Raw genomic sequence first — 16189 nt, forward strand, 5'->3', positions numbered from 1 at the left:
CCAGGAGACGCCGGCCCTGACTGACAGCTCCGCTCTCCAATGCGGCGGCGCTGGGGAGCCAATCGGAATCGTGTTAGGGCGGGGCGGTGGCAGGAGCCCGGCGCGGAGGCGGCCCGCGGTGATGACGTTACGGCGGTGCGACGCGGCGGAGGAGCGGTCGGGGTCAGCGGGATGGAGGTGGCCGCCGCCGTGGCTCCGGCTGTGCGGCGCTCGCTGGGGCGGTGCCGGCCCCTCCGCTGCGCGGCGGGTAGGGGCTCTGCTCGGCTCCCCCGCCCGCCCACCCCCCCACCCACCCACCCCTCAAGCTGCCGGGGCACCGCCGCCCGGGCCCTCCCCGCACCGCCCGGGGCCGCCTCAGGCCGGGGCTGGCGTCACCTTTGTCTCTCCGGCAGGTCTCCGGGGCGGGTGGCCTTTGCCCGCCGGAGGGGTTTCCCTCAGGCTGTGCAGCACGCGGGTGGCTTCTGAGGGCGTCAACAAGCCCGTTATAGACCGCATCATCCGGGTGGACCACGCAGGGGAGTACGGGGCCAACCGGATTTATGCGGGACAGATGGCGGTGCTGGGCAGGTCGAGTGCGGGGCCCGTCATTCAGGTGAGCGGGCCTAACAGCGGGCGCTGCGGTTCTGGTTAATTTGCCCTCGATTAACGGGGGTGGGATGACGCGGTAAGAGGGTAGGTAGCCGTACGTCTCTTTTCTAAACACGCGTGGGTTTGTGAAGGGCGGCGGGGCGACTCGCTGTTGCTGCAGCGCGTTTTGATGTTGCCTTTTCATAACTGTCCTCACCTGCCCCTCTTCCCCCTTTCCTCTTGGCGACGGGACTGGCGTGACCTCCGCAGTCAAAGGGCGAGGGGCCTGAGCTGGTCCGGGGTTTCTGGAATAGCTTTATTGGAAACGTTTAACGTGTCTGTTTTGATAATTTACTGTGATCTGGCTCTTTTCTAGCAAATGTGGAATCAAGAAAAAGACCACCTGAAAAAGTTCAATGAATTAATGGTTGCGTACAGAGTCCGACCTACTGTTTTATTGCCTTTTTGGAATGTAGCAGGTTTTGTTTTAGGTGAGCTCGTATTATTACGATTGCTGCTGGTTTATGAAGTCTTCAAATGTGTGAATCACTTGTAGCGCTTCAGATCTCATTGTTCGTGTATGTTTGGTACCACAACCGCAGGGGCTGGCAGTGCTTTACTTGGAAAGAGAGGTGCGATGGCTTGCACAGTGGCGGTGGAAGAGAGTATATCGGATCACTACAACAGCCAGATCCGAACTCTTATGGAAGAAGATCCAGAAAAGTACAAAGAGCTATTGCAGGTATTTAACTGTGTCTTAAAAAGCAGCTTAAAAAAAAATCCATTGAATTATCTAATGTGACTTTACTCTCTTAAAATAACATGCCTATAGAATTTACGGCAGATCTCTTTGCTCGCTTAGAATGCTGAAGGCAACAGAAACTTTAGGTTAAAAGGATGTTTTTTCCTTCAGCGACACTAAAATGATCGAGCACTGAAATTAAAATGTGTGTTGGGTTAGCTTCAGCATGCTTTCAGTAATTCAACGCTTCCCTCTCGATTAGGAGAACTGTGCTTTAATTTTGATTGCTTTTACCTAAAAGGAAGGCTTTAGAGGGGAAACAAAAGGAGAAAATACGATTGCGTAGTAACGTTTTGCTTATACTGGATATGAGTGTATAGTTCTAGTCTTGAATGCTGTTTGGAGCATGTAAGGAGCTCTGCAAGAAAATTGGGCATCAAACTGGGACACGTTCCTGTAGGGTGTTTGTGGGAGACTGACCTGTTTCCACACGCAGCACTGAGAGGGCACGAAATAAAGAGAAAAAGCTGAGCAGCGAGGTTACTCACAGCGTAACTACGAGGAGGGCCAGCGATGGAACCGGGAGTGATGCGAACCCGTTGGGTAGGGACGGCGCTTGGGTGTCTGTAAACTCTGAGCACTTGAAGCAATCCAAGTTACCTGCAGGCAGCTCGGGAGAAAATTCTTTGAACGTTTTTGTCCCAGTTGAAAAATTAGATGAGAAAAATAGTGTTCTTCAGGGCATGCTAGAATGGACAAAAGCCCTGTTGGCTTACAGGGAAACACCCTGACTGATCATCTGGCAAGGCAGGGACCTCAATTTTGTTACTTAAATTGTCAGAATAATTTGTATGTGTGAAACTAATTAGTGTTATGACTATAGGTTATAGCTTTTCTTGAAACGGTGAAAAAGATAGTGGTATGTTAAACAGCAGCTTAGTTGTTAAAGACTTTTTGTGAGAATGTTAAAAGAACTTTAGGTTTGGGGAATGCTGTCAATAATTCCCTTCTTGCTGAATTGGAGATTCAGCTCTTTGAGAAGCTTTTGAGAGACCTGGGCCCTGCATTGGTGCATAACAGCATATAGTTTTGCATACTAGCTGCCTTGATTTCTCTGCAAAGTAGACTTACTAATTACCTGCTACTTTTAAAGATAATAAAGCAATTTCGGGATGATGAAAGGGAGCACCATGATATTGGGCTTGAGCATGACGCAGAAGCGGTAAGTATGATGTTAACTAATGGGCACTGTTAGTGAGGATGTAGATGTGATATTCTTACCTTCCTTGTCCAGTGACTGTGGTGTAGTTCTTTATTTGAGGAAAAATAAAGAGAATAAGGCACTTGATATTCTTTCCCACAGATAAATATAAGAAAACAGTGTATTACAGCTTTCACTTTTCTGGAACAGAATTGAATCTGTTGGAACTCATGTCAAGTGTTCAAGTGATTGTGTTTTCCTGAGAGGTGTCCTCTGCAGAGTTTTTAATTTGATTTTAAGTTTAGATTAAATATTTTTGAAGATAAGGCTAATAAGTGCTTTCCATGCAGCTGGGAACTTGAGGCATCATCTTGGTAGACGAACACAACCATGTTAGGAAGTGTGAAACCCAAATTCTGTGCTCCCTTGAATGCTGTATGAGGAATGTATGACATCTCTCCTTTTTTTTTTTTTTTCCCCTCTTGACTTACATTTGTAATGGAAACATTCTGCAAAGTTGATAATTTTAAATTTAGTTTTCTCTAGGGTAGGTTAGACTACAAATATGGGGGGGGGTGTTGGTGGGGTTTTTGTTTGTGTTTTTGCTTTGTTTTGGGTTTTTTAGATAATGCTTACTATTCCTTAGCACAGTGGTTCAAACAAAACACTTCATGAGATGTATTTAATCTCTTACTCTTTGTTTTACAGGCACCAGCTTATTCAGTTTTGAAGACAGCTATACAACTTGGATGCAAAGCTGCGATATTTTTATCAGAAAGAATTTAGCCATGTTTCCCATAATGTTTGTGGCACAAAAGTGTACAGAAATTGCAGAAGACTAATAGTTATTTTATTCAGCCTTTTAAAATTTTCTTCACTAAGCATCTGATTCAGCCGGCCTTTCTGACATTGAGTATCTGTTCAGAAAGTGTCAGCTGAGCTAAATGTGACTAAAGATGGCAGAATTGGGTCCGTATGAGCTAAACTTCCTTATTCAGAGACTGTTCACAAGGTGGCAGCAAAATATGTGTGTATATACATGATTTATCTATAGTGTGTGTGTATATACATATATACACACACGCATATAAAAATGGTGAAGACATTCTCTGTTGCCTTCAAAATTATATATACTTGAAATTAGCTGGAGCTCATCGGCTCCTTTTAAAATGGTTAATACTGACTAAGCAGGAGAGTTTTGAGTTCTGTTTTCAGGGTAAGTAAATGAAGTACTGGCAAGTATTTCTTTTCAGTCTGTCTTGAATAAAGATTGGTATTATAAGACTTTCATTTGAAGACTTGTTTGTGGGTTTTTGTGGATGTTTTTTGGGCTCAATTCTGAATTCTTTATTTAAGTAGAATTTTTCTTCCTTTGATTTTTTTGCCTTTTTTTTTTTGTCCTGAATGCGTGTGTAAGGAATGGATCCCTGATGTAATGCAAGTGGAGAGAGCAATTTGGAACACCCGTGAAATTGCACTTAATATCCTATTAGAGCTTTCAAATTTATCTTACTTGGCTTCTAGTCTTCAGTGGCTCTTGAGCAGAGACGCTCTTGCCGTCTCAATGTCTGAACAATCCCCGTGCTTCCCATTGACAGCGTGGAGCGATTAAAAAAAAAAAAAAAAAAAAAGACCAAGTTGTGCATGCCTGTTCTGTTAAACATTAATCGGAGGCGATAAAAGTACAGCAATGGAATTAGCGTCTCCTAAACGGGTAGGGATGAAAGGCACTTCTTGCAGGATGGTATCTCGTGCTCTTTACATCTTAAGAACTCCCTGACTATTCCATTCTTTTCCTGTTGCATCATTCTGGGAACAGGATCGCTTTCCAAATGCATGTGGATTATGTAGATGCTGGTATCTTGATACAAGTATTTCAAGTCTCCCTGAGAGAATTCCATTTGATAGCTGAGAAGCACGATCTTTTGATTACATGTGGCAAGGCAGGGGAATGAGCAATGAAAAATACTGCGGGTCGGACAGAAAGCGCATATCCATGCTTTTCCCCTTACTTCCACGCTTCTAAAGCTTCGTGGAGATGCGGCTTCTTTAACTGCCATGAGCTAACTGTTGTTTCCCAGTTTTACAGGTTTCCCAAATTCTACAGGTGGTTTTTGCTTTGGTGTTTGTTGGGTTTTTTCCTTGGTAAGAATAGCTAAGCCTGACAGATGAGGTAGCAGAATTTGTTGCATCTCATTTTCTGGTTAAAAGCTATGATGTATTACAAGTCAGTATTTCTCGTCCCTAGCTTATGGGACGTGATGGGTGTAAACCTACATGAAAAGGAAAGAATTGGAAACCAAGGAGTAAAACAGTAGCAAGTGTTGCCCGATGCTGCCGTTGCCAATCTTCACTACCTTCGATGGCCAAACCACACAGCTCTGTTGAGGCCGGTTGAGCAATTTGATGACGTTTTTGCTGCGTGCAGGTTCCAGTTGCGTTGCGCTGGCCAAACGGTACGGCCCGACGTTGCAGCTGCGATGAGGCCGCAGGAGGAGGAGAAGTGTGGAGTTGCTGCCAGGAATCCGAGACCTGTGGGAGCGGCTGGGAGCACCTGGAATCCAAGCTGGGAGCTGGGGAAGGCTGCGGAGAGCTGCTGACCCAGGCACCTCTGAGTCTGCTGTGTAATTTGACATGAAAGACTTCTTGAAGAGGGTTAGTTTCCCCCCCCCTTTTTTTTTTTTTTTTTTGTGTGAAGGAGCTTAGACTGAAGGTTAAATCTTAATGTAGACACTCCTGTTCTGTCTGATTTATTATGACAGACACTGCGCATCCTTTAAGCATAATTTCTATCACACCATTGCAAGTCTGGCCTGGTTATACTCAAACTATTGCTGTTATTTTCATTGTCCAAACAAAGTAGCAGCGTGCATGGAAACTTGAGCTTACCAACGGTACGTCCTACCGGGGAAGATACCGTGTTCCTCTAACTCGACCGATTCTCTGAACGAAAGGTACATCCCGCAGATTTCTTGCCTTAATTTCTCTAAAGCGCTCGATACGCTGGCACGTGGAAAATTCCTAGGTAATTCAGAGAAGCGAGGAACCGGCACAAAAGAATGGTTAATGAAGGTGGGTAACGAGTGGTGGTGAAAGAACACGCGGTGCAGTCGTGTAAGTCACAGACTTTGAGTAAAAAGAGGGAAAAAGATTGCTGGGTGACTAGGCCACTGTAAAGCCTTTACTAACGGGGTGGCGTGGGACGGCGTCTTTTGTAAGTCCATTATCAGAACTGGGAGGGCGGGCGGGCGAGAGGGGCGCGGTAGGTTTTGGGCTCAAAGCTGGAAGTTGCACGCCCATGCGCACGATGGGCTTCTGATACAGCCTGGAAACCGAGCCAGGTGGTTTCCTGGTCTCTCGGCCACTCCATCAGGATTAAATCCTGGCCAAGGCAGCCGTGGAGCTTTCCTAGATAGACGATGCTCAGCTGAGGCCCGATGGTCGCCAAGGCGGTGGTTGCGGAGGGATTCGCTGAAGATGTCTGCGGCCGTGTTCGACAGTCGTGGGAGAAGCGTTCGTGTGATCCTTCGTCTGAGATGTGGGTGGCCTCCGAGACCATCACGCCCTGCTCGCTTGGGGCAAGAACGTCGCAGAGAGAAACCTCATTTTTAATGCGTTTGGTTTGGCCAAAGGCTGGGAACATCAAATACCGGGAAATCGTGCATGAGGTCAGCGCGCTTGGCCGTATCTGCAGTAACCGTGAGAGCGCTCACAGCGAGTCCTTTGTCCTCGGCAGCTGAAAACGTCCTGCGCGTTCGAGTGGGCCGTCGGACAGTGGTGCTGTCTCTGGCTGCGAGCACAAAATGTGAATTGGGAGAACAGCTCTGCTTTCTGCTCCCGACCAGGATTTGTTCCTCCTTGTTACTGGAGCAGCGTATTCGTGCCCATCCGCTGGAGCGTGCGTCCGTGCGTTGTTCTCGTGGCACTTCCGACGGCCGTGCCCTTCCCTGCTCGCTGGCACCTGCTCTTTACTTTTGTTGTTTTACGATGAAAACGGATGTTGCTTTTCATTTTCCTCAAGCCAAAAGGGCTTTTTCTTTGTTTAAAAACCTGTTTCAGGTTTTGAAAGGCTACAAAAGGGCTAGAGATGCTCAGGTACTGTACAGAACTCCCGTTGCACGGCTGCTGCAGGGCTGTAGTTCCTTTTTATGTGGTATTTTCAGGCAGAAGTAAAGCTGACGAATGTCAGCCGTCCCGGCGGGGGTTAATGGCAGGCCGAGGCCAAAGTATGTAGCTTATACAAGTCTGTTATCACAGCAATTCTCGATGAACCTTCCAACCCCTGCTCTTCTGTGATTCTGTGGACTCTGGTCGTGTTGATGGAGGAAAAGGAACTTGGATCAGCCGGGGGGGCTGCGGAACGCTGCGTTTCAGCGCAGGGAGCGGGGACGATGACAGCCGCTGTGCCTTCGGGGCTCTCCTGAACCTGAAGGTGAGCAGGCGCTGTGGTACGCGGTGGGATGAAATCCTCCCCCTCGAAGTAACGATGGTTTCGTCTAGCTCCTGTGATAACCAAGGGCTTGATCCTGATTTTCCCTTCCAGAAGGAGAGGGAGCATCATTTTTTGGTGAGGAGGAGCAGAGCGTATCTGCCCTGGGCGTGTAGGGGGCACGGGGCTCCATCGGTGCCTCGCCTCTCGCCGTTTCCTCCTGCAGTCAGTGCTGGGCACGATCCGGTCTCTGAAGCTGCTCAAACTGGAGATTAAGGTAACGCCGGTGAGCGACACGGCCGGACGGCGCGGTCCTTGCGCTGGGAATTCGGGGCGTTTGCTGCTGCTCTGCAGCAGGATCTCGGCGCTCGCAGGCACCGCTGCTGGCTCGGGAGGAGGAAAACCCAGCAAGGGAAAGCAAGCGGGCAACGGCAGCTCTGTGTGACGAAGCGAGAAGGATGGCTATGAAAACTCAAAGCGGCTCTGAAGACCTGCGGCCCATCAGCAACAACTCTAGAGAGCTGCCGGGGCGGCGAGGCGCACGCGGTGCCGCAGCAGCGTAGGTCTGGCCGTGCTGGTACGGGCTTCAGGCTCTTGCTGCCGCAAACGTCGCATCCCCGCGGCTGAGAGTAACTGATGCTGATGTAAGCCGGATGGACTTGTGCCATGAGTTACGTAAAACGGGACTCGTGAGATTGTTTGGCAGAGAGCGAAGTCATTGTCTGAGACGATAAATATTACAGATAGAAGAAATGTCGGATAGAACGGGCGTGATCTTTGTCTGGAGTAAATCCGCGTGGCTCACTTGAGCGTGACAGATCTGGGCTTGCTGCAGACTGACCGAGGACGTGCCATACAATTCCTGCGCTGGGGTGACATGGATTGTACCTCCCTATTTTTTTCTTAACATTTAAGGGGTTACTTAGTCTGTACTGTCCCTTGTGTCCGCCTGGTTTCTTGACTTTAGGGAAGATACCGTTCCAAATGGGTGCCGGTAATTTTTTGTCACTAGCTTCGAAGTTGTGGCGTGTCGCTTGCATTGAATTCTGCACGCGTTTTCAGCTCGGGGAGCTTAAAGGGATAAGTAAAAAATATTGGGCAGTTTAAAGGATGGATGCGTGTGATAAGGGAGGAGGTTGTGTAAAGGCACCATTTTTCTACCGTTAATTCAGTTTCCCCAGAGCGGCTGAGATGAAAAACCCGAATGACAGCAGCCTGGCCATTCTGCTGGACTGAACTCGCGGTGAAGAAAGCTTGTTGATACTTATATTTAGAGTTGGGGGGGCTGATCTAGTGATGAGTAAGTGAATTAACAGTTAACTGGAACAGATTCAGTGGGTAACAGATCTCTAAAACGACTGCGGTAGGAGGAAAATTCAGTTTGCTGTCGTCAGGTGCTTTCAATAAACGCAGCCTCCTGTCGATTTGCGGCGGTTCTGAGCAGTGCCGCCTTCTGTGCCCCCGCAGAGCAGAACCCAAACCTAGGCAGACCAGGGGACGGCACCTCTTGGTGGCTGGTAAGACAGCTTGCAGCAGCATTTCCTCCTGTTAAGATGCAGATGAATACACCTATGCTGATATTAAAAAAGATTTTTTATTTTTTTTTTTTTGCTGCTAAATATCTTTGTTTCAAAAATTAAAGCAGCGGCCCTGCCTTTACCTGTGCTGCTTCTTAACTGGCAGTAGCCGACGTTCCGATGGGAGCCCGGAATGGCGCGGTGTTGCTTGGAAGGCAGCTCCGGAGGGCATCTCGTCCCCGCTCCCGCTGGAGGCAGGGCTGCGGCCAGCGCTGAAGCAGCTCAGCCGTGAGTTTGTCTACCCAGGGGATGAAACCCTCCAAGGACAGAAATCCCCCAGTCTCCCTGGGCAGCCCGTTCCAGTGCTGCGTTACCCTACCAGCGACGCTTTTGGTTTTTTCTTCCCCCATCCTAAACCCTCCGAGATTGTGGCTGCCGCTGCTTGTTACACGTGGTGCCGTGGAGGAGCGTTTGGCTCCGCTATCTGGGCAAACGTTCTCTGCGCAGCTTCAGGCCACTAAGATCACCCTGCTCTTACCTCCCCCGTGTCCGTGCCCTTCACCGAGCCCCACGCTAAAGAGCAGCCAGGGGGAGGCGGCGGGGACCGGGCACGGACTGGGGGGCACGTGTCTCCTCCTCGGCGCGGCCGCAGCGTTCCTGCTGCTTTTCCACGGCGGTTCCGGCTCTCACAGCAAACGGTGTCTGCGGGTGGGACTGTGGCCCCGGGAGGGGGGTGCCGAGCTGCAGCTCTCCTCGCAACGCCCGGTCCCTCAGCCGGCGCAGAGGAAAGGAAGAGATGCGCCTAGTGACCGCCTTGTCGGTCTCGTTATCTGGTTTAGGCTCCAGGCTTCACGTGAGTGCCCGAGGCTGTCGTCTTTCCCTGCCGGTATTTTCTACCCAACTGTTTGCATGTCAGTGACTTGGTTTTTAACGTTACCTGTGCTTAGGACAGATGGATTTATTGAGTTGACGATACGGATGGACGTGTGTAGACCAAGGTATTAATGAAAGGGAGTCATACACACGCAGTGGGCGTTTTTCCTATTTAAAATATCTTTTTTGGACTGCAGAATAAAAAAATTATTTCTGGCACTCAAAGTGCTTTCCTGTTTTCTTCGTGGCCGCTGGCCAGCCACCTGCCAGGGACCGCTAGGTCAGAGCAGAGGCAGCAGCGGGTGAGGGGGATTTGAAGTTTTTTGCAGAGCATTTTGAAGGCAAGCTCTCCCAGCTGCATTTCAGCAAGCTGTCAGGAATTTCTCCCAAGTTCGTGGTTTGGGGGCAGAGGCTGCTAACGGTGTATGCAAATGGCTAAAGCATCCAGCGGAGTGAAAAGCGTTCGCTTCTAGGAGAAGACAGTCGTGCAGTGCCAAGGCGGCCGCCTCAATCCCGTTGATCTTTGTTGCTCTCTCTAGATTAAATTTCCTCTTTAAGCAGCAGCCTGGGTCTAATCTAAAGCTGTCTCCCGTCTATGCTGACAGTTTCCTCCCTCCCGTGGGGGCAGAGATGTGCTCCGGAGCTGGCACCCCGCTTCCGAGGCAGGAGAACCCACACGACTTGCTTTCCCAGGGCTCGTGTCTGGCCACCAAACCGCAGCGGGGCCTCCGCTCTCGGGGCGTATCGCCCCAAGTCCCCCCACGCCGACGGCTGCGGGTCCCGAGGCAGGCGCGGCAGAGCCCCCCTCTCCTCTCAGGAGCGACCCTGTCGTGTTTAACAAATACCTCTTCCCTGCTAGCCCGTGGCGTTCCCGTGAGAAAGGGGCTTTGCTTTAGGGCTGGAGTAAGAGCAGGCTGCCGGGTGTAAGTCTACTCGAGGGGTAAGTTTATGCTTAGCTCTAAGCCCAAGAGCGACGGGGATAATTGGATGCTCCGGGCTGAACTTGTTCTGAGGCTTTCGGCACTTGCCTGCGGCCACCTTGCGCGTCTGCGGCAGAAATACGCGGGAAACGCGATTCGAGAGGAGCTGAACCTCCCGGGTCTCTGCGCTAACCTGGTATCTGGCGAAAAGGCGCAGACTTCGCTGCTTTTAAGTGGGTTTATCCAGCAAAAGAGCGGCAGCAGGACTTAAAACCACTGGTGAGAGTGTTCTGCAAGTATAGCTTAACGGCTCAATTCCAGCCCCGACCCGGAAAGCGAACTGCTAGTGACGGATGAGGAGCTGTCTCCCACATCTCATCCCGTCAGCCCTCGCTGTTCTGAGGTCGGCAGGAAAAATGCAGTTTACTTGAAGACGTCGAAGGTGGCTGATATGTTGTGTTTTTTTTTTTTTTTTTAAAATGTAACAACTGCCCACTTTTCAATTCCTTCCGCCCAAATATCGCAGCAACACTTGCTAATGAGAAATAATTATATCTCAATTTGAAGTGACATGAGTGCTATCGTTTGCACAAAATGTGAGAATCTAGGAGGACATCGGGCATGTGTTTAGAGGGATAACGCATGAGAAATCAGCGCGCTCTTCTCGGGGAGCTGAGCCTTGCGAAGGAAGGTGGCAGACACGCGTGTTTGCAGACAGACTCTGGAGCCGGTTGGCTTCGCTTAGCGTTTGTCACAAACGCAGGGACGTGCAGCACGGGCTGGAACATGTGCTCCTCTCCGACACCCGGGGCACCGGCCCCAACGCGCACCGGGTGTTGGTGACCAGCAAGAGGGTTTATCCTGGTAAGCCGGTGTGAGTAACCGTGAGCCCTCCCGTGGATCATTGCCTAATCCATGGGAAAATCCCCAATGGAGCAGGCACAGCAGGGCCTGGTTTTCAGTTTGCAGCGCTGGCCGTTCCTAACTGCCGAAACGGCCGTCTGGGCCTCCCCCCCGAGACCTTGCTTGGATATGATGGTGCAAAAGCGTTGGGATAAAAACGCCTGCTTGAAGCCGTTGCTTTGAAGTGACCCGATAGTTCAACATTTCTTTCCAACTGACTCATCGTTCTCCACAGACTCGGTATTCGAGCAGAGGTAACCCTTCACCACCCGCAGTGGGGAAAGCCCCGCGTCCTGTTTCCAGTGACCTTCCTATTACCAAGAGAATCCACGGTTATATTTTTCCCTTTTTGTCTTCCCTGCACTTATCAAAATACACACGATACCGATGCAGCCTTTGTTTTCAGAAGAAGCGTTATAGTGTGCCCTCCGTATGTCATCTCCTACTGAGCGCTTACTCCCGGCTGAGCTGCAGTGAGTTAAGAGTAATCAGCAGAACTCTCTAATACACTCGTCTTTCTGATTTACCTGGAAAAAAAACCCCAAACCACCCCAAACATTTCACTTACGAAGTCTTACGGTCACAACCGAGAGAAACTAATAGAACAAATTACACGAGCTGCACGTGTCGGGCATGAAAAACGTAGCAGGAGGAGAAGTTTACAGAGATTTCCTAGAGAATATTCGTCCATGTTGTAAAACCACTGATAAATCTTGCTGCATCTGGCAGCAATTGTTATGCCACACTGCCCCATCTTAGGCAACACGTACTCGTTCCAAAGTTCTCCCACATACCCAGATATTAATCTGCTTCTCACAGAAACAGTCAACAATCCGAAATTGCTCCGACGCACCATCATGGATTTGATTCTGTAGCTGTCTCGCTTTCTTTTGGTTATTGTCAAGGATAAAGAATCCGAAGTGGATCGAAGTCCATTCAAGTCTCCGGACCCAGACCCGTGCCCTGGCTGCTCACCCTTTGTCCAGACTTGCACGCTATGAAGTGTCAGAAGCGGTAGCCACCGCCTGTCTGTATTTGCCTTAAATCAAGCAACTTCTTACGTGGATTTCAGGGGTTTGGGGGTTTTGGGGTTTGTGGTGGTGGTTTTTTTTTCCTTTGCTGGGTATAAGTAGGGTCAGATTTTTCCGTGGGCTTTGCTGTCCTTGGTTTCTAAAACCGTTTTATAAGGTGTTGCTGATTCGCATCATTAGGTCACTGGGCGAGTCCGGCTGTGCCCCTTCTCCAGCACTGCTCTGCTTCGGGGGGTACGGAAAGAATCAGACCCTTGTGCTGATGGTAACGAATTACAAGTGCAAGTATTATCGTTACAATTGGTTTTGATTACGGATGGGTGGGTGAAAGTACGCAAATGCCCATCAGCACGTGCCTCTTCCTTAAAGCTACCCACCTGCATTGAGCCGAGGAGCGGGCAACGCGCCTTCCAGCCAGAGGGCGATCGCAGAGGTAAGAGCTGCGGCTTGCGGTCACCAGCGATGAGCCGCGTTCAGGCGCGGAGTCGACTGCGCCTGGGTAGGTGACAGGCGGATGGGTGGTGGCTGGCACGTGGCTGCGGATGGAGCCGTTTACGTGTAGGAGAGCTGGCAAGCGCCTTTCACTAGCCACGTCTTCAAGTCCGCTGGGTGCTCTCCGCTGGCTCTCCAGGATGGAGGGAGCACGCAGGCACGTTGGTGCCTTTCCTGGACTCGAAGCCTTCCAGCCCTTCTGCTGAGCTGGTGACAAACGGTGCCTCTGTGCTGCGGAGCGGGGTTTCCCTGAGGCAGAGAAGAGATGGCTTCGTGCTGTTACAGCGACCCGCAACGTGGCTGGAGGCCAGGAGAGGACAACCTGGCTGCCGTCGAGCTTGCACGCACTGGGTGACCATGCCCTGTTCAGGTGTGCTGTGACCTGGATGGCTTGCCTTTTGCTGATGGATGCAGATGACCACTAAAATTAAGTTACGTTCGTTTCTACTCTCTTTTTTTTTTTTTTTTTTTTCCAACCGCCCCTCCATCTGGTCAACGGACAGGGTGTAAGTGGACCTGCTGGCTGGCTCTTTGGGAGATACCTACTCTTTGTAAAATACCTGCCTTCCATTAATCTTCTGTTATTATTTATTCAGTCATCTAATCAGGGAGCCAAATCAGTGCTGTAGCACAGGTGCAGCTGTGTGCAGAGCCCAAACTAAAAATGACAGAGGCTACTGGAGGGAAATGGTGTCCAAGAAACCCGCCGGTTCAAAATTGCTCATTCAAAGTATTTGCTGAAGAGCTTCAGGGGAGATAAATGCCCAAAAGTCCATAAATGATTCATTAAAACAAGGGAAATAAATCCAATGAAGCATTCAATCATCATGAATAATTCATTGTACTCTAATATGTTTAGGAGTGATATTTAAAATATATTTCCTAGGCTTATAATTCATAAACCTGACAAAAACCTGATCCAGAAAGAGGGTATATTATTCATTCCAGAGCCAAAGGCTGGCACTGAAATTGTGTGAACTGAAATCTCTCAGTGAGTTCCGATGCAGCCCTCGGTCTTTCCTACTTCTTAAATGACTAGAAATCTTCCCGCAGAGACGAGCTGTTAATGTTCCCGTCAGACCAGATCCCAGAGAAGCCGTACCCACAGCGGAGCAAAAGCTGTGGAAATTTTGAGTGTGTGCCTTTCAATATCAAAGTGCTCTCAGACAGAGCTTGAAATTTGTTCGGCCTGAGGCAGCTCTCCCCGAGCCCCTGACGTGTGTCACGCTGCGGCAGCAGACAGAGCAGAGAGACGGGAGGGGAATAACGCGTTCATACAGGGACAACGTCGCGTCGTTTAAAGAGCTGCGATCCGAGCAGAAGTCTTGTTTTTCGGTGGGTAACCGTTCCTCTCCACTTTTCAATTCAAGCATTTCATTCTTTACCCACCACGGTTATCCCTTTTTTCTGCTGCTGTGAGGGTCAGGAAGTTATTGCGAGGGGGGCTGGTGACATCTCCGCTTTGCAGTGCCACGTCCGCGGTCCCGCAAAGGCGTCTGAGTCCCTTTCGCACTTTCTGCGTGGTCTTTTACTGCTCCGCGCTTTCTCCAACGTTTACGTCCTCCCTTAATTACAAGCGTGTTCTTTTCCATCCAGAGAGGACGCAGACGTAGAGATCCCAGAGGCGGTGGGGACCCTGCTGCTAGGGAAGCGATGGCTTTGGGTGCCCGATGCTGATGAGAAGCCGTCTTCAGGGAGCCAAACGGGCCTCGTGTCGGGGCGATCGGGTTCTGACGGCTGCCACGGAGGACGTCTCAGCGTCCTCCTTGCTCCTCTGGAGGGTGTTCCCGGGTCCCATCTGCAAAACCTCTCCCTGGTTTCTCCAAGCCAGGAACCTCAGCCAGGTCACGGACGTGTCCCTTCCCACCGCTGCCGAGACAGGGGAAAACAACCGTGCGCGTTCACCGTTCTCCTCCCCTGCTTGCACGTACCGCTTCAGAGGTGGCAAAGGGAACAGGAGCCAGAACGTGTTCCTGGAGGTAAAGTAAGAAATAAAGTGCAGCCGTGCCCCAGCCCGCGGCACAGCCAGTTTGGGCTCAACCTCGGCCGCAGGTGAGCCCGCGCGGTTCCTGCTGTCTCGGTGGGTTTGCTTTGCGTTTGTACCTGTGCGAGATGAGACGGATGACTCGTACTTTACAGTTCCAGGGAGCAAATACGATACCTTCTGTATCGTAAATGAAAAAACACCAAACCAGATTTAAATTGAATTAGGTAGGACATGAAAGATGATTCTACCTCTGTTCAAGGGGCTGGCACTGGAATAATAAGGAAACCTGTGACACCAGATGTAAAAATAGCTGTCATTTAACAAGCTCCTCTGACTGGCCTTAAACAAAGGGAGGTATATGCTGCACTTGCTGTCCTGCTAATGAAGTAATTGCGTTGCTTTGCATCGATCTGTGGAACGTTTAGTCTTAGTTAAAGGGGCACAGCCTGAGGAATCGGTGCGGAGGGGCACTGGGAAGAGATGCGGTTTGGCCTTCCTAGTGGGATTCCAGGCTCCAGCGCTGGAATGCCGGTCCCTCACAGGGCAGCCGAGCAGGTAAAGAATTTCCCTTGAAGCAGGACGATTACTTGAGCGAGGCTGATTTTTAGGCACGATTTAAACAACCGCGTGTGCCGCCATGTCCTACGCCAGGCGCTGCGCTGCGCGGTGTTCATTTCCACCGACAACGAGCAGTGCCCGCAGCATCCCCCCAGCAGCTTTCCATCCAAATGGGGTGGGCCAGAGCGGTGCAGAGGGCACTGCCCTGCGTGGGCTGGTGTCGCTGGGGCGGCACTTCCCAACGGAGGTGATTGCTGCCAGGCTCCCTGCGTCGGCGCGGGGTGAAACCCCCTGAGCCCAGGGACCTCTGCTACGGTCCTCTGGAAATGCAGGGGTGAGCAACAGTGCTGGCTCGGGCCCTTTCATCACGTTCGGGTTGCTTCTCCTTCTCCACTTTCCTTTTAAGACATTACCTTTCCCCCTCGATGAGGTAAGGGTCCAGGACAAGGCTTCCTGAGCTGCGGCTGCCCGGCAGAGCGGGTGCTGTGAGCCGGAGCATCAGCTTTTCCCACCCCGATTGCTGAGCGTGGATAAGCCGGCTTCCCTGGACTGATCCTCTCTCCCTCAGGTTTCCTCCTACGCTGTTTTTTCCCCTCCTCTTCCCTGGGTGGGTGATCCAGCGCAGGCTCATCAGGAGGAGTGTTGGCTGAGCCGGGATCATCTCATTATCTGAGGTTGTAAGCCGATAACAGAGCTTGTTCCCCGTTGCGCACTCGCCTTTGATTCCGCGTGCTGTATCTCATCGTTTCGAGCTGAAGCTTCATCTTTGCAGCTCGCTGCTGCAGGTTATTTGTCAGGCGCAAAGCCCCTCCTCTAATTTCGTGGCAAGCTTAGGGGCACAAAAGCCCGAAGCTGAAAGACACGGGGGGCAGGCAGGCTCACGGCTGGGACCCGGAAAGGAGTCACCGGATGGCAGGCGGCTGCTGCCGCTCTGCTGCCCTTCAAAAGCCATCAGCGACACAGACACAG

General features: G+C 50.7%; 1 protein-coding gene and 1 long non-coding RNA gene across 2 annotated transcripts; both read left to right on the plus strand.

Annotated features, from left to right (window-relative positions):
* Positions 1 to 53: 53 nt before the first annotated feature.
* On the plus strand, positions 54 to 3800 carry COQ7 (coenzyme Q7, hydroxylase). Its single transcript, XM_054842504.1, has 6 exons — positions 54 to 247; positions 393 to 592; positions 944 to 1058; positions 1170 to 1309; positions 2463 to 2531; positions 3219 to 3800. The coding sequence occupies exons 1-6, from the start codon at positions 172 to 174 to the stop codon at positions 3294 to 3296; spliced, it is 678 nt and encodes a 225-aa protein (XP_054698479.1). The 5' UTR covers positions 54 to 171; the 3' UTR covers positions 3297 to 3800.
* A 2776-nt stretch (positions 3801 to 6576) lies between these two features.
* On the plus strand, positions 6577 to 8681 carry LOC129213091 (uncharacterized). The gene is made up of 2 exons (XR_008579352.1): positions 6577 to 6942; positions 7054 to 8681. It is a non-coding gene; the product is annotated as an uncharacterized LOC129213091 (long non-coding RNA).
* Positions 8682 to 16189: the final 7508 nt, after the last annotated feature.

This window comes from Grus americana, chromosome 15 (assembly GCF_028858705.1).
Source record: "Grus americana isolate bGruAme1 chromosome 15, bGruAme1.mat, whole genome shotgun sequence".
Lineage (NCBI taxonomy): Eukaryota > Metazoa > Chordata > Aves > Gruiformes > Gruidae > Grus > Grus americana.

Coding starts and splice junctions, on each gene's coding strand:
- COQ7 (XM_054842504.1), top strand. CDS start 172: ATGGAGGTGGCCGCCGCCGTGGCTCCGGCTGTGCGGCGCTCGCTGGGG. Junction 593..943: donor GTGCGGGGCCCGTCATTCAG/GTGAGCGGGCCT, acceptor GCTCTTTTCTAG/CAAATGTGGAATCAAGAAAA. Junction 1,310..2,462: donor AGTACAAAGAGCTATTGCAG/GTATTTAACTGT, acceptor CTACTTTTAAAG/ATAATAAAGCAATTTCGGGA.